Below are 24,934 nucleotides of genomic sequence, written 5' to 3'. Positions count from 1 at the left end.
GCAATGGTGAGTACATATGGAATTGTAGTTCCACTCCCCTTATAATACACGCCTGTATGCACATTTGCCCGCTCTATTTTCCAAAAACTAGAATGCCAAAGTCAGTGTGTTATAAACTCATGCAGCAAAACGCATTGATGTTTCCAGATGTCTCCCCAATGTTGTTTCTAGTTTAGCTGTAATTTAAGCAATAGTTAATATTATTAATAAATCAATACTGCCATCAGTTGGCCTCCTCCTATATGAACCAACCTGAACACTCCGGTCATCTTTGGTTGCCCTGCTTGTGTTGGCTTGTCCATCTGAAGCTGCTCAGGAGGCAACCAGGAAAGGGCCTTCTCAGATAAGGCAGGTAAACTTAGGAACTCCCTCCCCAGGGAGATTAATCTGTCTCCCTCTATCAGTCTTTCGTCAGCAGATGAAGATTTTTTGTTTTTCATCCGGCATACCCCCAGTACCGGTACCAGCCCTCTTTCTAGTGTTGTTTATGTGATTCAGAATTACTGTATAATTTTACCTGTATTTTTGTTAAACATTTTCATGTTTTTTTATGCTTACCACCTTGTGGACCCTGATTGGGAGGAAGGCAGTATAGAAATGTTTTAAATAAAATTAATATTTAATTTAGTTATGGGTAGGTGTTTAACAATGAATCTGTCTTGTTTAGAGAACTGTTGATAGTCTTTCACAAATGCAGGGACCCAAACCTGCCTGATGGTTCCCTGTAGTGTATCTTTCCCTTTCATCTGTTTTTCATGTTATACTCAATGTAAAGTGGCTTTTAAACATAGCTTTATTTTACTCCTGTGTATCCTCCTTTTTCCCCAACAGAGACCCAAAGCAGCTCACATCATTCTCCTCTCCTCAGTTCATCCTCTCAACGATCCTGTGAGGTAAGTTAAGAGTGTGACTGGCCCAAGGTCACTCAGCAAGTTTCCATGGCAAGACTGGGATTCAAATTAGTTGTCTGGATGACTATTTAAACAGAGAAAGAGGACAGATGGCAATATGTTAAAAATGGAGGGAGGGGGTGGGTTCCACAGCAACTGCCCATAGCCTAAAAGTGAACCACCATGGAAGATAATGCTTATCTTCTCATCTGAGCTGCTTCTCATCCATAATTCAACGCCTTTCTGTCTCTCAGCCCCTTACTTTTGAAACTATTAGAATATTCCTGTTATTACTCCATGATGTCACTGAAACTGTGAGTATTTCCATTTAAATACATGAAACCAAGAGCTTTCAACTCCAGGCTTTTAAGACACCACAACCAATGGCTAGAAATGGCTAGAGATGGCTAGGCTATTACCTGTATTTGCCTGAGAACGTGTCCAGTTGGTAGTTTCTGTGTCCTTTGCTGCTCTTTTTTCTTTTACTGACCACATAGTTTACACATAATAATGGCATTTCCATTTGTGGAAGGAAGGGTATTTTCTCCCGCTTCCTCAATCACACTGCAGACCCTTTTGTTTCCCCTTCTCACGAGGGTCCACTGGTCCCCAGGAACAAATTTAGAGCCTCAGGGCGGAGAAGAGAGGGATACATGCCATTATGTTTCAGATCATTTGTTATGTTCTGTATTTAATTTGGCACCTTATTTATAGTTTAATTATCATTATCAGTGTTCTAAAAACTCATTCAAAGACTAAATTTAGGGTTGCTATTGTGAGGTAATCACCATCCCATTAGTCAGTCACAAAGCTTGTCCTCTGTGCCCATATGAAGAAGCAGGCAGCTGATAATAATGCATTTCCCTCTAGCCCAAGATGTCCATTTCTCAGGATTCAGAGGAGTTGAGGATGTGTTATGGCAACTGTAGTATATTGCAATGGAGGCATTAGTCATTCTTCTTCATATGGTTTCACTTTTGGAAGGAGGCAAGCCCAGAGCAGGGATTCACCCTGTGAGGTAGGTGGGGCTGAGAGAGCTCCGAAGTACTGTGACTTGCCCAAGGTAACCCAGCTGGCATGTGTTGGAGTATACAGGCTAATCTGAATTTCCCAGTTCCTCCAATTAGAGTACACCTGCTCTTAACCACACCACTGCACCCTGAAAGAACTGGGTTAGATGTTCTTTCAATAGTTCATCTCCTCAGAACTCCTCCTTCTGAACCTCTAACAGAGAGTGTTTTATTCCTAATTGCCTTTTAAAACAAGGTTTACTTTTGCTGTCACATCTTTAAAAAATTCTGGCACCCAGAGCCAAAATAACTACACTAGCATATTTTACTGAAAGGCTGGTAGTGTAGCTTCATAAGAGATCACTCATTCTATTTATGTATTTTAAATACTTCTATTCCATCTTCATATTCTAAAAAAATCTACAAAGCAACTAGAAGTCCAATCTAAAAACACATCTAGACAATTAATTTTTTTAAAAAGAACTAAATCAGAATAACCAGCCTTGTGGAGCAGAAACCAGTGCAGAGTCCTGTAAGCAATCCAGCCAAGACCTTTAAATGGTTTAAAATTTAAAACCAGCACTTTATAATGAGCCTGGAAGCACAGTAGCTGCCAATGAAGTTTTCATAAGAATAGCAGGCAGTGATCCATATGATGCTGTGTTCATGACTCTGGCAAAGAAGAATAGGTAAGCCCACTTTCTTTTGCTTCTTCGTAGACCTGACAGAGCAGAAAGTAAGCTTTCAGAGATTTAGAAATGTAATACATTAGGAAGTCTTAAGCATTAATTTGTTCAGCAAATTAAATACAGAACATAACAGATCAGCTGAAACATAACGGTATGTATCCCTCTCTTCTCAGCCCTGAGGCTCTAAATTAAAAGGAGCAGCAGTGGCATAGTGGTTAAGAGCAGGTGCATTCTAATTGGGAGGAACCAGGTTTTTTATTCCATGTTCTGCCGCCTGAGCTGTGGAGGCTTATCTGGGGAATTCAGATTAGCTTGTGCACTCCCACACACGCCAGCTGGGTGACCTTAAGCTAGTCACAGCTTTTTGGAGCTCTCTCAGCCCCACCCACCTCACAGGGTGTTTGTTGTGAGGGGGGAAGGGCAAGGAGATTGTAAGCCCCTTTGAGTCTCCTACAAGGAGAGAAAGGGGGGATATAAGCCCAAACTCTTCTTCTTCTTCTTCTTCTTCTTCTTCTTCTTCAATTAAATGTGAACTAAATTCAGTATTTATCTGCCTGTAGAGCAGATATAGAATTCATGTTCTTCAAAAAAAGTTAACGTGTAAATAGATTTCTGTGTATTCTCAGCAGGAAGACTGATGGGTCCTGTCCAGAGCATGGTAATAGGCAACAACATTTGTCACCATATGAAACAGACACCACCTAAGCCCCTTTTTGTAATGATCATCTTACATCATTGACGAGATCTTAGTGAGTTAATCACATAAGTTGTTTTAACGTGGCTTTTAACCCCATTGTGTAAGCCACACTGAGACCTCGGTGTAGGGCGTGGTATAAATGAAATAAATAAATCAACTAAGCAATTAAATTTGTGTATGAATAAAATAATAATAGTGCATGTCATATAAAAAGGGAATGCAACTTCTGTTTACTAGGTTGGTTACAGACTAGCATTAAATTTTTAAAAACCCTTTTCTACAGTTATTTGGGAGCATCCTCTTAACTGATTTTAATGGGATCTTGCCAATGAATCAACTACATGTTAAAGCCCTACTATTTATAATAGTGTTTCAGAAGTTGGGGTACATCGTCTTCCCTTATCAGGGTCTCTATATTATTTCAGTTTATTCTTCCCTGAAAACCAACCCATCTGCACTTGGGAAAGCCAGAACAGGGTTGTGACTGCAATGCTGGGTTTGGCTTTGGGAGATCCCTGCTCAATTATGAAATCCAATTGAAAGCACAACTGACATCCTAGACCTGCAGAAGTTTTAATAGCCTGTGTGAAATAAAAACTTCTTGGGAAGCGAAACCTCTTTTTTTTTTTTGCGCTGCGCTGAAGCAGTATCTGAAAAGAATGTTTCTGAACCAGGTACAGGAATTCTTGATGTGCCCAAACGTATTTTCCATTTTGTTCTGGATTTTTAATTCAACATTTGGGGCGGGGGGGGGGTGGCAGGGGGAGAGTAACTTCTTGGGCTAACTGATTTTCAATCCCAATTCATATGCAGTGGCTGTGGGTATACCAAAGCCTAGTTTCCTCTTGGTGACTTAAGAATATTACTCATTTCAATACTTCTGGTCAAAACATCACCATGGTGACACCTCTCCCAAGAGAAGAGACAGGCTCGCTGCTGTTATTCTTTTTCTGCCTAGATTGTTATAATAAGGCAAAAATCTAGCTCTGTTCATCAATGGAGCTGTAGAGGTCAGCACTTAGCTTTGTTAAGGTAAGTCTGAAGGACAGGGAGAATGGTAGTATCTGTGGCTACTTGATCCACTGAAGCAAGAAGTGGGGGGATTTACTTCTGAAACCTCTGGTGATGTAGATCCTCCAGTGATCCATGGAGAGAGGAAAACTAAACAGACATTTCACCAGAAACTTTGTGTCTCAGCCAGAAAGGATTTTGATTCTGCTAAAAGATAAGTAACTTTCGGTTTCCAAGCGGGTCAAATGAGTAATATCATTATGCAATCACCATTTTGAAACTGAACAGCTCTGAAACCTAAATAAAGGACTGATTTATAGAACTGCAATATGGAAAGCTGTATATGTCTGCAAAGACAGCAATTGATATAAATCTCATATTGTAAAGAAGGTTTTATTGTGATATTTGTTGAAAGGCAGAGATGGGGAGGCAGAAGAAGAGGGAATGGAATAAAAGTTGACCACAATAAGAAGAGCAAGAAGGACATCTAGTGGAAGAATAATATACTACAGAACTGTGGTGGAATAATAAATTACAGAACTGTATCAACAGTTTTAAAACAACCGTATAAATAAGACAAAATGACTGAAGCACAGAACAGAGCAAAATCTGACATCCAAGTGGATCCAGTGCAGAACGTAAAACTGATGTTAAGTTCCATGCAGAGAGATTTGATGGAGGTCAAGCAAAAAATAAATCATATTGACACAATTATTGCAAAAATTAAAGAAATGTGGAAAAATATAAAAGGATTAACCTCTGACCTTAAAAAGTGACAGATGACGTGAAGGCCTTTGAGACTAAACATTAAGTACACCAGAAAGAATCCACCAGCAAGCGGAGAAATTACTCTGGTTGAAGTTAAAGCAAAAAGAATTCACATTAAGAATCAGGGCCATGCCAGAGAAAGTTGGGAAAGACCTTAAAAAAGATTTTATCCCAGAACTGGCTAAATTTATGTCTTTACCCAAGCTATGGTGGATAAAATATGCCAAGTAAAGTCAGTGCCCACCCCCCAAAAAATGCCTATGAATTGGTGATATATCTGACAAGATCTTTCAAAGAAGAGATTCTATCTTAAGCACTGCAGTAAAAAAAATGCAATATCAAGACCAGAATTTGATTATAATGAGGGAACTGCCAAGAGAGACTTTAATGAAGCAAAAGGATGACAAATTTCTTATAGGCTCCTTGAAAAATAAAGGAATTCCTGTCACGTGGCTACTAACCAGAAAGTCTTAGGTTTACCTTTAATGGAATTTATCAGAAAATCACAGATGTCCAGACTGCAAGAAAGTTCTTCAATAAGAACAAAAATGATCTGCAGCCAACCTGAATACCAACCTCTCTTTCTTACTGTTTTAACTTCAGATTAGATACTACCAAAGAAATATAAATTAAAGGATCTGCAAGATGAGTTAGAAATAAGGAATTTGAAGCAATTTTTGTAACATTCAGGAAAATATAACAAGTGGCTGATATATTATAGGGGCTTATAACGGTGAGAAAGTAGAAACAATCTGTAAAAATTGTTAACATATATGTTGATATGATGCCTAAATCTGGTTCTGTATACGTTAATAAGTAGTGATGGGACTAATTTTCATAAATATGGGGAAAAAACAAGAATGATTTATTTAAAAGTAAAGGGGGGGTTAGTAATACTATACACAAGGCAGAAGCAAGATGGGAAGTCAATTTGTTTTTCTTTGCTGTTTATCCTTTATTCTGATGTTTACTTATTCTTTTAAATGTCACTGTATGGGTTCATGGTAATTTTATGAGAGATAAAGGATGACACTATTTTCTGATTTCTATGTAGGGTGGCTGGTCTACCATATTTGTAGTTGTCTTAGATTATTTAAAAAAATAAAATTAAAAAAGAGAATATTACTCATTTCACATAGCTATTGGAGTTTTGAACTGTTTACAACATCAAACACAGTATCCCAGACACCATGCGATGTAGCTATTTTTCTAACATGCCCTTGTGGGGCCAGGAAATATGGCCACAATACAACAAACCGTGCAACGTATGTGTTTAACTAGAAAAAATCAGTGTGTTTCACATCAGACCGCATTTATACAATTTAATAAATATCATATAAATAAGCAATATTAACTCTCAGTTTGCATGACTTACAGTAATATACATATCAGTGGGTATCAGCTCAACCAATAATAAACTGCAAAGCCTCACAGTGCTGGCGGGTCGTCACCCTGCTCTGGCACTAATGGAAATTACAGTCCCAAACCTCATAAGAGTCCTGTAAGTAACACAATAGTTGTTTTTGCCTTGCAAGTGGGAACTGCACCCAGGGCACGTGCTATGCGCCCCCGCCACAGCGTTGCATCCCCCCGCCTCATAGGCGCTACGCCACTGGTGCAATGTGTTACCATGGAAGAGCCAGCAGGCAGCCAACCTCTGGCAAGCATTATGCAATTGTTTCTTCCCACATCCTAATGGGAAGAGGGTTTAGCATTTTGAATCCACATATATCCACTCCATCAATCAATACATGCCCTTTCAACACATATTCAGAACTCTTTTTAAACTTGTTGCATTGTTGTTTTAAAGGTTACTCAGTGATGCCTGCTTCACCAACCATAGACTTCTTAGTTTAGCTCACATCTCCTAACTGGTTTAAATGTTGAGAGAGAAAAGATGCACTCAAAGAGATAATCTTCTGCTGTTTCTAAGCTGTCTTCATTTTATGCATGAATCATCAACTTTACCTAGAAGTCATCACAGTCTCTCTCTCAAGTCAAATGTTTGAACAGCATGGCTATGCAGCGGTCCAGACTATCCTGTGATATCACAACATACTGATGTTTTGTTTTAAATCAATGAGGCTCTATTGTTAAAACCATTATCTATTTCAGAAGTCCCTTTATTTCCTTGGAATGTCTACAGTGCAGCAAGTGCTATGTAAACAAGACATGATATGGAAAAATAAATATTCTCAATTTAAAAAATCAATCTTTTTGTAAAATGTCATTATTCAGAGACACTGTAACAACCATTTACATGCTCATGAGTCACTCAATTACTTCTGTATTTCACTGCTCAAAAGTGCTGCTTTCTTCCTAATTGTGCCACAGATGCCCAGCCAAAGAGCTGCAATTAAACAAAACAGTTTGGATGGCAAAAATTCGTGTTGCTTTCAACAGTAGTTGAATATAGCCTGCTATAGCGGCTTCACTTGGATTATGTTGACTTTTGTGCCTGTATGTTTGGTGCCATCTTCTATCGGTTGCGTGTCATCATTGGTGATAATGAAAATGACTGAAGAAGAGCTGAAAGTCACTTTCTTCTTGGGCTTGTCCCCTGCTTTCTGGGACATGACTATGGGCCTTATTGGCTTTTCACTCTCTTCTACTGGCCTATCTTTCAAGCTCCTTTGGAATTTCAGGAGGCGAACACAGAAGAGTTGCAGAAGGCATCGTCGAAACTGCAAAGAAAGAGAAAGGACAGTAACAATCTAATACACCATTTTTGACACTATATTCAAGATGGTCCATGGAATCAGTGTCAGCTCCTACTGAATACACTCAGACATAGTTGATCTATTGTATAAAGTTCAAAAACCACAACAAAATTATAAATCATCCATTTTTAATACATTAGGGTTAGGGCTGTACTGTATTTTGACTTACAAAAATTTGGGAGACAAAAGGGTAGGGTTATAATATGAAATGCCCCATCTTCACTTCAAAAATACTTTTATTACACTGGTTCAGGGCTTTCTACCTCCATTGTTTTTGTTGCTCTGCCACTGCCATGAAAATGTTGTCAAACCAATCTACAGTGCAGTAAGGGGACCCTGTTTGGAAAACAGTGGTATAGCAGGGCAGTACCAAAATGGGGAGCCCATTCGTTGTATTGGCTCAGTGCACCCAAGGAGAAAGAACTATGTCTGGACTTGTCTCCCTTCAAATCAGCTTGCACAATGCTTCTCTCGCACCTGTCCTCACAGGATTAAGTCAACACCAAGACCTTGCTTTCAGAGTTCCCATCTCCAGCCCTGGACCATATACCCTGGTGAACACAATGGATAAGTTAATGCGCTTATCTGCCTAGTGTTTTACTAACTAATGTTTCCTCCTCTAATATCTTTAAGGACCACCTTATTTGCATTGTCATTGTTTTACAGCTGTAATTTCATCAGCAAGCTTCCTACTTGGAGACACTCCGGCGCCTGGAACCTCAGGCTGTCTCAAACCATTAGACCAGTGACTCAACTATTAAGGTTGATGTCTGTCTCTTGTCTTTCCCAGGAAAGGCAGGAACGCTCTTTGTCTAGGGCGATTAAGGGTCACTCTACATAACCATGAGGATCTGTTTTTCCCTATAAGCCCACTCTCCCAGTAGGCAATGTTCAGTATCTCTGGACATCTCTCTGTCTGTGATTCTGTTCCACAGTGCTGTTCATCCAGAGCTAAGTGCAGGCCACTCAGTTCTGTTCATCAGACCGTTCCATCCAAAATCAGGTGTCTATAACTTTTATTGTCCCTCCCCATATATATTCCTTATCTATTCCAGACCTACACCTTCAAAACTATTTATATCCTAGGACTATGTGTGTGTATTATGTGGTTTTTATTGTGTGCTTGTGTGCCCTTATTACCCCTTAATATAAACTGTTAAACTTTATTCGCTCTTCTCCAAGTTTCTTGTGAATGTTGACTCTTGTATACATAGGCAATCAAGGTCTCATGTTGCCCAGCCTCTAGCCAAGTCAAGAGTCTGCTCCTGCTAATTCCCCACTCTAAAAGGGAGATACTTCTTACCACTTTGGGTAACAACACAAAAATCTGGAGCTTCTTCTCCAGAGTGATCCCTGCCAATACAGATTATGCTGTGACTGCATATCAGATTTAACTACATGGTGACACTACTGAATACAAACAGAGCCATTTTACTGCTTCCATTCTGAATCAGGTCATAACATCATGACCTAAAAATCTGCGGGGGCATAGAGAACCCTAGGGACAGCATGAGGAGGATTCATAGGAGAAAGGAAATTATTAAAAATTGTCTCCCATCCCTGCTTTTTGTCAGCAGAAATGACTAAAAGGATTCAACCCAAGGATTCCAAAAGCTTCTTACCTAGCCAGTAAGATTCCCCAGCCCCGTACCTACTGCCATTTTCTCATTACACTCCCAATGAATCCCTATGACAACTGAGGCTGAGATTAAGCTTGGGAGAGCCACTCTTATCTCACCTCAATCTCGGGTTCTTTTCCCTCCTATTAAACTCCAGACCAGCTGATTTCTCAAAGATTTATTGTAAAAGTTCAAAACAAAGAAATAAAACATAAATGCAATCAGAGAAATGGCTCAGCTGAACATGATCTTATGGATCTCTTCGGGACATCCAGCTAAGAGGTGCTTCCTTTAGCCTAGCCCATGATAGAGTCACCTTGTCTTTGTTCTCTTACTATCCAAGAAAACTTCCCACCTAGCCATGCGGTCCCCAAAGGCTTTGAAGTGCCTTTTGGTTTCCTCATCCAGCAGATCAAAGACCATTTGATCAAAAATCCTTTTTACTATGTAGGTGTGACTCTGCTTGTGACTCTGCTAGTTTTACAGTACTCTTCCATCACATGCCCCTTTTGGAGAGGAAATCTGTAGTCTAATGGCTACATAGCGGTCATCCAGCACCAGAAGGTTGGTGGGAAGGAGATCTTCCCCCAGGAACATGAACTTTCGGATGACAGCATGAGAAGTGGACAGATGAACATTTCATCTTTTGAAGCTGGTGTAAGATTAATTGATGTTGTTGAATTACATGTAAGTTTTAATCAGTTTAATGGGAAAATTCGTGTTTTGACCCATGAGAAAGGTAACAAGGATTTCATAATTGGTACTGACTCACTCTTTAGAAATGCACAAATAAATGTTTCCACTAGGCCCCAAGAAAATGTTGATTTGGAAAGGGGGGTGGAGGATAAGTTGTGTGAGAAGGTGGCTTTTCCACAAGGTGATACAACTGTAATTACACAACCAGTCAAAGCAGTCTATATTGACGTGGCAGATCTGGTAACTGTCAAAAGCAGCAGCATTCCTCTTCAAGTTAAGGGAGATGGAGAGAAAATCTTTTTGAATGCAAACTTTGAGGATGAAATTGTTTGGTTTGATATGCAAAGTGCTAAAGGTATCACACCAGAGCAGCAGGCTCAGGTGGCAGAAATACTGGTTGAAGGAAAAGGTATGTTCTGCAGCAAGCCAGGTTACACTGACTTGATTTCACATTACATTGACATGGGCAGGAATTTGCCTATTGAAGTGATGTCCTACACAATGATGTTGAATCATGCAGTAACCAGGAAGAGAAATTCCAAAGGGAGAGATACTATTGTGTTTTCTCCAGAGAAGAAGGTATCAGACTATGGTTGAAAGGAGCATGAGTCTTGTAGTTCAATGCTCAAGGGTACCACATTGCTTATTAGTCTGAAAGTATGTATTAGTCTGAAATTATGTTTTGTATCAACATGATTTTCTTCATTCTGTATTGTTATGCTATCATAAGGACTATGTTATGCATGAAAGGAATTGTAGTTAGCAGATCTCTGTATTAGTTAGAGATGACTGATGTGGAAGTAACACATGTAATCTTTTCTATATGGATAGATGAAATATGTAGCCATTAGACTACATATTCCCTCTCAAAAAGGGGGCATGTGATGGAAAATAGTTAGCTGAACTATGTATTAGCTAGAAACATGTGATATTATGCAACCAGAATTATTAGGAAGCAAAAACGCCATCCCTGGGGAGCTATTCGCATGGGGGGCGCAGCTCCATCGCAGCCGTGCCACCCTCGCTCCCCCCCAGCGGTGCGAAGCTGCCATTTTCCCACCTCGCTCCCTGAGCGAGGTTTTTGGAAAACAGTGGCTTCCAGCGGCGCCATCCCCCCTTTCCCGATTGACGTACCTTCTCTGCAACCTTCCGGCACATCGCCCGGGCCTGGGGACAGGCCCCCCCTGCCCTGCAACACCAGAGCGGTTGTGCAGGGCAGGGGGCATGTCCCCTGGCCTGGGCGACACGTCGGAAGGTCGTAGGGAAGATACGCCGATCGGGCGACGGCGCAGCGCTGCGCCGTCTTCCCTGCCTTTACCAGGACCGTTCATGCGAACGGTCCCAGGGGGGTGTCGGCGTCGTATACGCCAACGCACCCCCCAGCGTGGCCATGCAGAAGCAGCATTCATCTCAAAAAGGGGTGTGTCATGGAATGATGCTATTGCTAGAGCAGAGGGACATCACACATGACTATGAAAAGAATCTTGGGTCTTTGATCCTATGCAAAGGTGCCAGGATGCAACTTCAAAGACCTAAGTTACCTCGTGGCCAGAACAGAGTTTTCCTGAGAGGGGGAAAACAAAGGTTTTTGGATTCCATCTTGAGACGTGGTCAGAGGAGGATCTCTGGACCATGGGTTCCCAGAATGGGGACAAAGAACTTCCAAATAAGATCATGTTCAGCTGAGCAATCTCTAACTGCATTTATGTTTTATTTCTTTGCTTTGAACTTTTACAATAAATCGTTGAGAACTCAGCTGGTTGGAGTTATTGGAGAAAAGGACCCAGGTCTTTACTGAAACAAGCATTGGCTCTCCCAGGCTTACTTTCATCATAATCCCCAATGATGATAAATGATACCAGTTCTCACCAGTGTAAGGATTTAATCCTGGAGTCTATTTAAATTGTTCTTCTTTCAGGGACTTTTATGCATGAGTTATTTACAATGTATCTTGCCGTCAAATGCTGTTTTTTCCTTTAAATTCCAGTTTTTCCTTCCATTGGTTCTGAAAACATTTTCCATTCATTTTTTCTCCATTGTTTTCCCAAGCACTTTTACTACACTTTTTAAATTCATTTCTGAGCCTGCTTCCCTTAAGCGTACAATCATGTTGAAACGGTCTATATACCTGGCCCATATCCATGCCATCATGTAGTCATCCCAACTCCTCCTTGTCTTGTTTTTGAAAGAAATGCTTATTTTTTTCTCTTTGTCATATCAATTAGTGATATTATGTTAGTGCACACACATAAGCCAGGTTGATTGTATCAGCTTTGTCAATTTTGTCTTGAATTAGCCATATAATGTTAGATACACTGTGAAATTGATAAGGAAAGTTGCTTTTGCAGGAGGAGAAACTGCTGCAGTAATGACTGTTTGTCAATGCAGCTCTAATTGGGCCAAAATATGTGGTTCTTTGTGTGTGGGGGTGGGGGTGGTGAGCTATGTATTTCTGTTCCTTCAGGTTATGGCCCCTGCTCCAGTAGTTTGTTGGGGGGGTGGGGTGGCTTCCATTTTGTGCAAACACATGGCATTTATCTATACCCTGTATAGTTATCCAATCTCTCCTTCAGCCATTTTCTCCTCCCCCTCCTCCTCCATTTTCAAAAGGATTTTTTTTTCTCTTTGTCAAATCGAACTAGCAATGTAATATTAAGGCAGATATACAAACAAACAAGGTTAATTGAATCAGTTTTGTTTCACATATTTTTACATGCCATCTTAACACTGAGGCAGAGATACAACTAGCATGGTTGACTGGATCACTTATCAATTTCATATGTAATGTTAGGGCAGAGGGTGATTTTGGGGCAATTGAGAAGAGTAATTGCTGCATCTAATCAAGGACTATTGCAGTAACAATTGTGTGTTACTGCAGGTCAAATCTGGCCGAAAAAATGAGGTTCTTAATGGGGGGTGAGGAGGCACTACATGTGTCTGTTCCTTCAGGTAATGGCGCCTCCTCCAGGAGTTGATTTGGCTTCCATTTTGGATTGGTAGTTCTCAATCCTAGAAATGAAGGCTGAGACATTTTTAAATTGCTCTGGTTAAAAGAAAAAAAAGGGGGAAGAGTTATTGTTCTGCATCACAGATGACATGCCATCGCCATTGGGAATAATATATTTGCAGCAGTGGTATGCGGAATAAATTTACCTGAAGAGACAAGGGGGGGGCCCAAAACAATGTGGGTGGGGAAGGAGGCATGCAGAATGATATTACAGAAAATGTTTCCAAGTCACAAGGTTTTACCACTGGGAAAATCTGTGGTAATCTGTGAATGCAGAAAAGGCCTATGATTAGATCTGCATTTTTAGTGGAAGAGAAGGTAACCTCTTCTGCCTGCTTTCCTACCATTAAACAAAATCATGTTGGCTGAGATAACAAATTGAATTAGATTTGAATCTTGCAACATGTGTTAATGTGCTGCTTTAGGAATACTTACCTTTCTGATCATGAAGATATAAATAACTGGATTATATGCAGTGCTTGATTTGGCAAAGAAAGAAGGGACAATAGCCACTGTTGGAGTTATAAGGTGACCATACCCATAGGCCATGAGAAGAGAGACTACTGCATATGGCATCCAACAAATGAAAAATGTGGTTATCATTAAAAAGCACATTTTGGCTACTTTCTTTTCATATCTTAGGATTTTGATCACTTGAACAGTCTGTAAATCTTCGACACAACGAAGCTGAAAACAAAAAAAGAACAAGACTGAAAAGAAATCAAGTGGCAACTTATTTTTTATGAGTAAAACATTCAGTTCTCTAAGCTTCAGATATTATTGTCATCACTTGAGGATTTATGCTTCGTTAGCTGATCATATTTCTTCACTGAAGAATTGGGGTACAATCCCTATCAGCAAAATCAAAGGATGATTCAGGCTTATGAAGTGCCACGTGATCTAATGGCGTATGTGCCATTCCTCTCTCCATTCCTCTTCATGGCACATGTGCACCATGCATTACATCAAACAAGAAGGTGACATACCTCTTGTTTCCCCATCTAGCACTTTTTCCTCAAACCAGGACTCTCATCAGAAATTGGAATAAACTTCAAGTGCATTCTAGGCTGATCTTTGGGTTGCAGATGGAAGGGTGGATGTAAAAACAAGAAGCATGACAACTTCCCACTTCAGGCAACAGCAGAGTACATGCATACACATGCATGTGCAAAGGAGGGCTCCAATGGGTCCAGCTGAAATTCCTCTCTATGTAAAGCTACACTAATGTCAGGATTAATTATGCTTTCAGTTTCCAGGTTTATTTTTCATGTGCAATATCTAGGCAGACGTTCCTTTGATACACAGTCTGCAACCATGCTAAATCCCAATAGTAGTTCCTAGGAAGCTCTAGCTATGCATCAAGACAATCAGTTCACAGTTCAAGAGAAGAAGCCATATAAGAGGACCAAAAAAGCAGTGCTTGCAATTTTTTTGCTCTAAATCTATACTTAGATAACTGCAAACATGTTTATAAACTGCACATGAATTATAAACTCCAGATTCCTTACTAACCCATCACTTAATTTCTATCTACTGCAGCTAGAAGGACAGTAATAGTAAAAAATAAGCAATTGTTAAGTTTTCATGCCAAAATTCAGGATCTAACAACAGCTGGAAGAACAGGTATTTCTTATCCTCTCACAGCAACACGCAAGGATGATGCATCCACTAAGATTTTACACCGTAAACTGGCCTATATTTAGGAAAGTCATTGGTGTGCATCCAACAAACCCCAGATCCTGCAGAGCAGAACTACTTCCTCATCCCACTGCAGCTGACTGGGCTTCCTGATATTTTGTTTCTGGGGGTCAGCAGTGGGGGACCCTTATCTTCTGAACACCTAAGAGCCCTTCAGTCTTTGGAACTGCATAGTAGGATACATATCATTATGCAGAAGTGGCAAGGCAAAAATAAGAATTACTCATTTGCATCCATTTGGAGGGTGATAAACTAAGATACAGGCCACCAATGTGACTGATCAGCAACCACATCACAAATTCATTAATGAAAGTTTTCTGCTGATGCCTTCCTAAACTAGGACAACTAACAAAAATAAAGTGCTTTCTGGATGTTCATTGCATACTTGTTCATAGTTATTGCATGTCCTCACTTATTTCAACAGAGAGAGTTTCTTTAATTTAAATACTAGCATTTACAATAAATGTGTGTATGTGTACAGAAGCCTTTTGCACTGGAATGGCCAGATTAGCCCAGTCTTGTTAAGTCTTGGAAGCTATGCAGGATTGGTCCTGAACAGTACTCAGATGGGAGACCAGCAGGGAAGTCCAGGGTTGCTACACAGAGGCAAACCACCTCTGAATCTCTCTTGCCCTCAAATCTCCTATTGGGTTACCATAAATCAACTGCAACTTGATGGCAATTTTTACCACCCCCATGGCAACCTTCTTAATTTTCATACTTTAAAATTGGTGTAATAATTGATGTGGCAAACAAAAATTATAAAATAAAAAATGTATAATGGCTATCCAGAACCTCACAGGGACTGACATGATGCTGAGGATATGTCAGAATTACTAACCTAATCCTAATGTCTATTAATCCCACGAAGCACAACTTTTCCCTGTTTAAGTTTAGCACCACTTCTTTAAAAACATATCTATTGTTTTTTTTACTTGTAGCCATTTTCTGGAATCTTTTGTTGTTGCTCCCTATACAGTGCTGAATTCTGTTGCCCGAGGACACATGTTGGGGATACTTATAAAGCTATGAAGGTGGCCATATGCAGCTATACCACCCCCTTCATTACTCATGCCTCAATCATACCTTTTTAGGGAACAACACTGTGTCCCACACTAGGAAAAGGTCCCTTCAGATTAGGAATAGTGAATTCACTGTTTACATTGTGCTGTCACAGGTAGCAGTCACTGAAATATTTCTTGGAATATATTGTCAGAAATTGCAAGATATGCAAACAACTAAGCAAATCCTATCATCTGCAGTGTTCATTCTGAAAGCTGTTATTGAGGAGGACCATTTTGGTCCACCTTTTAGAAATCCATGCTGCATTGACTCATTTTGCCTCCTTAGTGAAAAGCCATTGCTTAAATCAACTCACCATCCGTATTGCATAGAGAATATGTCCGTAGCAGTAAGCCATGATCACAACAGGAGCCACCAGACAACCAAGAAAGAAAAAGAGAACAAAGGAAGCATCGTTGGGCTCTTTTGACCTCCAGTCCAGAGAGCAACCTAAACCGTGTATCTCCAGCGTATAGTGGTTCCAGCCCAGGAGAGGTGCTCCTGTCCAGGCTAATGAATAGAGCCAGATGTACGTGATAGCCCGCCAGGACCATGAGAAGTCAATCACTCTTGCGTGCACTACTCTAATGTATCGTTCATAGGCCAGGACAGTGAGGGTCATAACGGAAACAATTCCTGTACAGAGACATAAAAAGAAAGCATGTCTGGGTCAATAATTCTGCATTATATTTTAGTCCTTTTGTGTTTGCCACTTGCAATGTTCCTCTGTAGTTGACTGTGTTAGACCCATAAAAAGACCAATAAACATGTATCTGGTTCATTGAATAAGCCAAAAATTCTGACTTAGATACACAGTTAACAACATCACAGCACTACCAACTGTTAGTAAGTGGCAGAGGTTGCTTGTAGTCAATCATCATCTCTTCAAAATGTTGGCTGACAAGATTTTTTAATGTAAACACTAAGCAATCACTGGTCAAGCTCCATCATGGTGAAACATACTCTGCTACACAGATAAAAACTACCAAAAGATGAGTCAATGCAATTTTAAGGGCAATACCACAAGAATACAAACACTGCAGAAGTCCTGTAGCACTCTGGTGGACTCTATATACGAATCTTCATTAGGCAAAGCTATCCAAATTCAGCCATAGACTGATTCTTTGCACACAGAGCTTACATGATGACAGTGGAAGTTTCTTTCAATGCTACCATATGCTTCTTTGTTTTTATAATATCCTATTATTATTATTATTATTATTATTATTATTATTATTATTATTATTATTATTATTATTATTATTATTATTATTATTATTATTATTGGGTTTATAAACCGCCCTCCCCCGGAGGGCTCAGGGCAGTGTACAACATGTAGATAGAGCACAATCAGATTAAAATACAGTAATATATATAAGGTACGATGGCTCTAATAAAAATAAACCCTACCCCTATCATACAACATGAGAGATAAGTTTGTAAATATCATGAATATTATTTAAAGCAACTTGGACTACTTTTCACCTTACTTCTCAGTACATAAAATTTTTACTCAATCAGGCTATATTCTGTGCTACTTATTTGCTTAAATAGGCAAAAGTTAACTAAGCAAACTTTATGATATAAAAAATTTATAATACTTTATAGATGCAGTATCAAAAGAAATCACAGATAACTGAGCAATGTGGTTTTCCCTTGTAGCTTAAAATAGCCTAACAACAGGATCCTATTGTTGACTTATATCTGCAAGGCAGAATAGGACTGTTCCTAAATAAACTTACACTGGCAAAGCAGACTGTTATCCTAGGAAGGAACAAAATATGCTGGCATAGAAGAAGAAGACTTTATTTACAGTCAATGACCAGATATATTACAAATCTCCAAAATATCTACAACCAAAACAAGAATGCAGATCTCTCTCCCGTAATCCAGCACTATCCATCTATATATCATTATACTTTGTAAACACACCAAACAGCATAAAAATACTAAACAAAACAAAAATATCTAAGGGGGAATGCTGGCATAGTGACAGCCTTGTGTCATGAGGAGGCTGCTGCTGGCTGTCCTTACATTGGCAGACATACACCAACACAAGGGGCAAATCTAGCTAGAGTTAGGGGGAGGAGTAAAGTTAGTTGGAATCCAGCAGTGGTTCAGGGGCTGGGTGCACTCCTGATAGTAGCATAACAGTACATCAGCAAAAACATGGCGCTCTGAACAGGCAAGTTTGGAAAGACCCCCGACTACGCTCTCTGAGGGACAATTAGCTTCAGCAAGAAAGGGGATTTATGGTTCCCCTCAACCTCCTCCATGGCAAGAGAACCTAATTCAACAGGAGGGGTCATGAAGCCCCTATTACAATGAGGTTACAGATCTTGGGAAACATCTGGATTGGTGAGCAAAAAAGCAAGCCATACAGCTAATGAGAACAGCCTCTCCACAGACTTTCTTTCCTGATATGTTTTACCTGGATCTTAAGGCTAAGACAAGTGCCTTTGAGGTTAATTAAAATATATTTCATAAGTAAAGGTTTTGTGGCCAAGTATCAGGAAACTTTAAAGGCTCTCTTATGTATAGAATATTACTGATATTAAGATTCATCTTAGTTAATAATGCATGTATGGAATGGGGTTTGTTAGTTATGAAAAATAATAAAATTTATTTTTTTTTAAACTACACCAGCAAGAATTTCAAAGTCAATGGATAAATCAAGACAACTGCTCTCCAGAGGCCACAGAAAAGAAGAGTACGATTCATTCTGCAATCAGTTATGGCATATCACTAGAAGCTGGAGACCCAGCTAAGAAACAAAGATCTTTGCTATTGAGGTTTAGACCATAAGACTAGATCAGTCTGACCCCATCCTCAGAATTATGAGCATGTAACCGGGAATCTTGCACAACGTTCCCCATCACCAAATAGCACATCTGGCAGCTAAGGAAAACAGCAATGATGAAGGTAAGGTGAATAGCAGGTATTCTGGTTCAGAAATCCAGACTCTAACATCCAACTCAAGAACAAGAGTGGTAAACTGAAAGGACAAAACACACCAAGAAATCAGATGGACAAAAAACATCTATGGCCAAATGGAATTCTACCCTTTCTCCTGATATTAAAGGTAAACATGTTAGCATATCCCTCACCTGCATACGATTATGTACTACCATCCAAATGTTTTCTTGGTCCCACATCACAATAAACTTGAAACATGAAACTGTCCTTGAGTTCAAATGACTAGCAGATACATATCAACAAAAGAAAGGCATTTTCTATGGCAATGGTTCTTAATGCACACCTAGAGGCCACTGGGGGGGGGGGGTTATGGGATTATCTAGAGGTCACACAAACCACTGTTCTGAATAACACTTTTATAGAGTTAGGGGGCACCTGGGAGTTTATGGAACCGAGGGGGCAGTGGTCCAAAAAAGTTTAAGAACCACTGTCTTAGAGTATTCTCATCTTATTTAAGAATTTACAACTCACAGAGATCATTGCAAGTATCTATTCTTAATGTTCCACAGCCTTCCAAGGCTTAGGGATGCAAAAGTTAAACAGAAAACACTGAGCGAGAGCTAAACAGCAAACACTGTTCTACGGGCTTGAAGGAAAGCTTAGACCCACTGAATTCTGTAAATCAACAGCTACCAACTTTTGTTAATAACTCTTCCCATGGGGTGCTGTGTGGTTTCCGGGCTGTATGGCCGTGTTCTAGAAGCATTTTCTCCTGATGTTTCACCTGCATCTGTGGCTGGCATCTTCATACAGCCCGGAAACCACACAGCACCCCAGTGCTAAAGCACTAAGCAGCTCGTGGCATGGAGAAGAACGTCTAACAGAAGGGCCAGTTCCAGTGCTATGTATTTTCACCCCAGCAGGAAGTGCTAGTAATGGGAGAGTGTTTCATATGAATACTTCAGGTGGGATAGACATGAAAACACGAAGGCATGCAGGTTGCCCTTAATCGCCTGTTTCCCTGTTTCTGGGCATGGTTGTATGCATGCTAGCACAGACGTGGATAAAAGTTTGAAGTGGCTGGGCGGAACTTTTTAAAAACTTTTATCCACGTCTGTGCTAGCATGCATACAACCATGCCCAGAAACAGGGAAACAGGCGATTAAGGGCAACCTGCATGCCTTCGTGTTTTCATGTCTATCCCACCTGAAGCATTCACATGAAACACTCTCCCATTACTGAATTATATTATCTGTAAAGGTATGTATATACAGAAGTAGAACACTTGATCGGTGAAATAGAACTTTTTTTACATAAATAAGAGTATTGGGAAAAAAATCAAGAAAAACAGAAGGAAAATTGCTTCATCTCCTCCCTGCCATTCTCAAGACGAATACTAATGAGTTGAGTAAAACTTGTTTCTGTAGCATTCTACACTCTTCGTTTCCACTTTTTAAAACAAAGACACAGGTGTAAGGGAAAGAACAGTGATTTTTTCTTTTCCAGACATTTCTCTTTATTTTTGATTGTCTTAACACTTGTTGATGGTCATGTTTGCATGCTTCCCCCGCACGATGTGTAGAGATTAAAAATCGAAGTCTTCAGTTAGTTGTGACATCGGGCGTTTCCCCACCTTAAAAAAAAAAGCTGAGGCAAACCGGTCTCGTTTGAATCGCTGTTTTTGAGCGCGAGGTTGTACTCCCCACCACAGCTTCTGCCCCTCAAACGATCCTCAGGCAGCAGCCACCAGGATTCCCCACTTTGAAGCTGTGGAACGCGCTTTGAGCTCAGGGGCTATCCTGATTGGCTTCAAAGTGGGGAATCAAAGTGGCTTCAGCTTCAAAGTGGGGAATCCTGGTGGCTGCTGCCTGAGGAAAAGAAAAAATCACTGTTCTTTCCCTTACACCTGTGTCTTTGTTTTAAAAAGTGGAAACGAAGAGTGTAGAATGCTACAGAAACAAGTTTTACTCAACTCATTAGTATTCGTCTTGAGAATGGCAGGGAGGAGATGAAGCAATTTTCCTTCTGTTTTTCTTGATTTTTTTCCCAATACTCTTATTTATGTAAAAAAAGTTCTATTTCACCGATCAAGTGTTCTACTTCTGTATATACATACCTTTACAGATAATATAATTCATATTTCAACTTTAAGGGAAAAACATTTTTGTATTTTATTTTATATTTTAGCTCACTTATGATATCTATCCATTGTGGTTTCCTTGGAATTCATTCAGATTTTTAGAAATCCAGATGGGTTTTTTCGTACACATAGGCCCTTTCCGCACCGCAACGGTGCGGGGGTGCGTCGGCCCGTGCGGAAAGGGCCATAGTGCCATCACACTAAAATTGTGAATGGCTGTGATATTTTAAAAAAATGCAGCTAAGTCAAGCAACAAGAAATATTAATGGAACAGGACAGAGGATTATCAGTTATTAGGGAAATTTGATTAAATGAAGGAACAAAAGACAAAGTTGGAAAATCTTGAAAATCAGTCCCTCCACCTCAGGTTATTAAGTATTTATGAAGCCAATACAGGGGTTAGGGCGATGAATGTAGCCAAATACATTTATATGTTCTTCAAAACCTCACTGGGGGGGAAAGTGGGATAAAAAAAACTTAATTATATTTAAGAATAAACATTAAGGGGTAATACCAAAGGCCTTGTGAAAAATGTGGGTGCTGAAGAGCAATTTGGAGGACAGGAGAGCAATTAACCGTAAAGTTGGAGTCACATAGATCAATTATGTGCCATATATGCAATGAAGATGGATGGGACTGTAACTGAAATAGGAACTGTGGTTGACAATACATGGCAATGATGGATACATGAGCTCCAGCTAAGAAAGAAAAACAGAACGAAGACATGGATGACAGTGATCCTGAGGAGATTCTGAGGAAGGATGGGACGAATCTCAGGTACTGTACAGGAGTATGGTAAGTAACATTGAAGAGGTGGGTGTTTGTAGGTCTACTGGTAATTGGGGACATAATGCTGTGATGGAAAAATTGGCAAAGCAGAGTCAGGGAGAGTGGCAGGGATATAAAGAATTGTCTCAAAAGACACACAACTGGTTAGGGATTTCTCTGGAGCCTCCTCAGAACTGTTGACCAGCATTGCCCCCCCCCCCCCACACGATCATGCTCAAGGGCAGGACTATGCAGCGGACCAGAGTGCTCATGTGCAAACACCCTGTCAAGTTGTCCAGTGTCACACAGTTCTTGCTTTCCTGTTTAGTGAAGTGGAAGGAGTGAGATGGGAATCAAAGATAAGGAGCAAGACAAAGAGTGAAACAGCAGCAAATTTGATGGAGACAGTGGTGGATGATGGAGCTTGAGCATGGTACGGTACAACCATGATGAACTGGGTACAAAGCTGAATGGCAGAGGCAAGAGTATACAAGACAAGAATCAAAAGGGATGTTTATGGCAGCCACTCCACTAAAGAAAGCTTCAAGCTTCAATCAACAGAATAAATTCTCCTTGCACCTATTGGGAGGAAAGGTGGAATGGCATAGCTCAATGTTGTCAACCTCTGAAGATAAGCAGGGCCAGTACTTGGGTGGGAAATCACCAAGAAAGGCTCTGCAAAGGAAGAGAATGGCAAACCACCTCTGTTTCTCAATCTTACTTCCCTTGTAAGTCCCTTGCCAGAGCTGCTGTACGTCACTTGTTACTTGATGTCACTGGTGTAGGTACAGTAGTTATTAAAAGGGGAAACAGCAAAATCCAGAAAGATATCCAGGCAGCAGATCATGACAAAGCCCTTTCTCCCAAATGTCAAATGCACAAAACCAAGCTGTGGTTTCTCAGTGGTGAAAGCATGCATTCTGTTCATGATCAGCCCCTCTCGTTTTTCTGATGAAGAGACATTCAATTTAGTAACGAAATTCTGGGTCAGATGTCAATAATTACGGATGCGGGTGGAAAAGGTTATGCCTTTCCAAATGTGCACCAGGAACCTATTGTTCCTGGTCTGTTTTAAGCACGGTGGCTGGTCAGTGATACCAAGTGAGTCAGATGGGCCGTCAAGATAACGCCTTAATTTTCTTTCTATTGAAGGGGGGGGGGGATTTGAAATCCACGAAGTCGGCACCACCTTTTCTTAGGGAAGCACCAATATACTGTCGAGCAGGGACACACAGATCCCAAATCGGCTTAGAATGGCGCCACTCGGCTGCTCCGCACACGCTGGGAAGCTCGCTTGGCACATGCACAGAGGCAGTCTTGTTTCGGGGCCGGCAGGCAGGCCGGCAGGCGGCGGGCACGACCCACTTACCAAAGAGGCTGTTGCTGAAGCCGTCCCACACGCAGCCGGCGTCGTCCCAGACCCAGCGGCTGCGGAGGCAGGAGAGGAAGGTGAAGCTGACGCCGAAGAGCGACTCGAGCAGGTCGCTGAGGCTGATGTTGACCAAGAAGAGATTGGTGGGCGAACGGAGCCGCTTGAACTTGGCGTAGAGCACCAGCACCAGCAGGTTGTTGCACAAGCCCAGCAGGCCGATGGTGGCAATCAGCAGGGCCAGCAGCTCGTAGGTGCTGCCGCTGAAGGGCGGCCCGCCGTTTGCAGCAGCAGCAGCAGCCTCCGCCGCCGCCTGCTCCTCCTCGGCGTCCCGTTCCGCTGGCTTCAGGCTGTTCCCGCTGCCGCTCCTGTCTCCCTCGCTGCTGCCGTTCCCTGAGTACATGGCTCGGCTTGGCTGCCTGGGAAGCGCCGCTCACATGCCGAGGCTGCCGCTGTCCAGCTCCGGCGCGCAGGCTGCGGGACAGCAGAGCGCCCAGCAAACGCCCCAGCCCAGCGCCCAGCCCGCGCGGCGGCGGCGGCGGCTCTTGGCGCCAAAGGCGGGGAGGGGTGGAGCCAGCAGCCCAGGCTGACGGGGAGGGCTGCGGGGAGACCCGTCGAGCGGCCTTGGCTCGCTGCAGCTGCCGAGATGGCGCGCCGTCGGCCGACGGACGAAAGGCGCCAGCGGTGCCCTGCAATAACTGAACCCCCAAAAGCACCCCTGGCCGGGAGGAAGCCCCGTCGAAGAGGGGGCAGGGGTGGATTTTGAGCGTGAAGGCTGGATTAGGAATGGCGTCGTATGGTATGGAGCCCGAGTTGTTGCCCTGCCCACCTGATGCTTCTTTAATGGAGACCTAATGCCTCGGGGCTTCTGCCCTTGAATGGTGGGAAAGCAATTGGATGGAGTTGATCATCTGCTCGAATTTCACCGAGCGACGGACCAGGAAGTCTTAGATAACTTGATTGGTATATTTGAGTGAATGAATAAATTAACTACCTCAGGTAGAACTTCCTTGGTCGTTTCTGCATAGTCCAAATATCCCGGGTTGACAGAGGCGTAAAAGGGGGAATGGGGCCGGATATAACTCCTTCTCTGGGCGCCCCACCAGTGTGCCTGCCCCCAGCCTCTGTGCAGACCAGCTTTTGAAAACACACACATACACCCTGTGCACATCCCTGCCTCCTGCTCTCCCTAGGCCCTGGGGAGGGCAGAAGCCAAGCTTCTGGGGTGGGGGCAGGCGATGCCACGGCAGGGGTGCAGGGTGCGCGAGTGCCCCGCGTGTAGTTTCCCCTCGCTCTGCCTCTGGTCAAGTACCTGACAAACTTCAAGGGGAAGTGCATTTCAAAAGCAAGGCACCATTACAGAAAAAGGCCTGCCTCTGGTTGCCACTCACCTTCTCTCTGCAGGATTATTCATTTTGTTTTTTACTTTTACTTCATCTATACTCTATTTTTTCCCCAATAGCGACCCAAAGAGGCTTACAACATTTCCCCCTCTCCTTTTTATACTCACAACAACACTGCAATCTCAAACTCAACCCCAATGACAAACTGATCAGCTTTGATGTGGTTTCCTTATTCACCAAGGTCCCCATAGCAGACACCATGGCACTCATCAACTGGAAATTCCCAAAAGACATCACAGCCCTGTTTGAACATTGCCTTACTACTAGCTACTTCCAGTGGGATAATGAATTCTATGAACAGAAAGATGGGGTAGCCATGGGTAGCCCTCTTAGCCCTGTAATAGTAAATTTTTATATGGAACACTTTGAGGAACAAGCCCTGGAAACAGCACTAAAAAAGCCCACCATATGGTTCCGTTATGTGGATGACACATTCACCATTTGGAGCCACGGAGAAGAACTAAACAAGTT

General features: G+C 41.6%; 1 protein-coding gene across 1 annotated transcript; it reads right to left on the bottom strand.

Moving 5' to 3' along the window:
• Nucleotides 1-5,952: 5,952 nt before the first annotated feature.
• On the bottom strand, nt 5,953-23,603 carry OPN3 (opsin 3). Its single transcript, XM_048485390.1, has 4 exons — nt 23,061-23,603; nt 16,184-16,503; nt 13,543-13,794; nt 5,953-7,749 (listed from the first exon to the last, which is right to left on the bottom strand). The coding sequence occupies exons 1-4, from the start codon at nt 23,461-23,463 to the stop codon at nt 7,486-7,488; spliced, it is 1,239 nt and encodes a 412-aa protein (XP_048341347.1). The 5' UTR covers nt 23,464-23,603; the 3' UTR covers nt 5,953-7,485.
• Between the last annotated feature and the right edge of the window lie 1,331 nt (nt 23,604-24,934).

This window comes from Sphaerodactylus townsendi, linkage group LG01 (genome assembly GCF_021028975.2).
Source record: "Sphaerodactylus townsendi isolate TG3544 linkage group LG01, MPM_Stown_v2.3, whole genome shotgun sequence".
NCBI lineage: Eukaryota > Metazoa > Chordata > Lepidosauria > Squamata > Sphaerodactylidae > Sphaerodactylus > Sphaerodactylus townsendi.
Note: the sequence above shows the minus strand (reverse complement) of the source record. Positions and strands in the feature narration are given on the sequence as shown.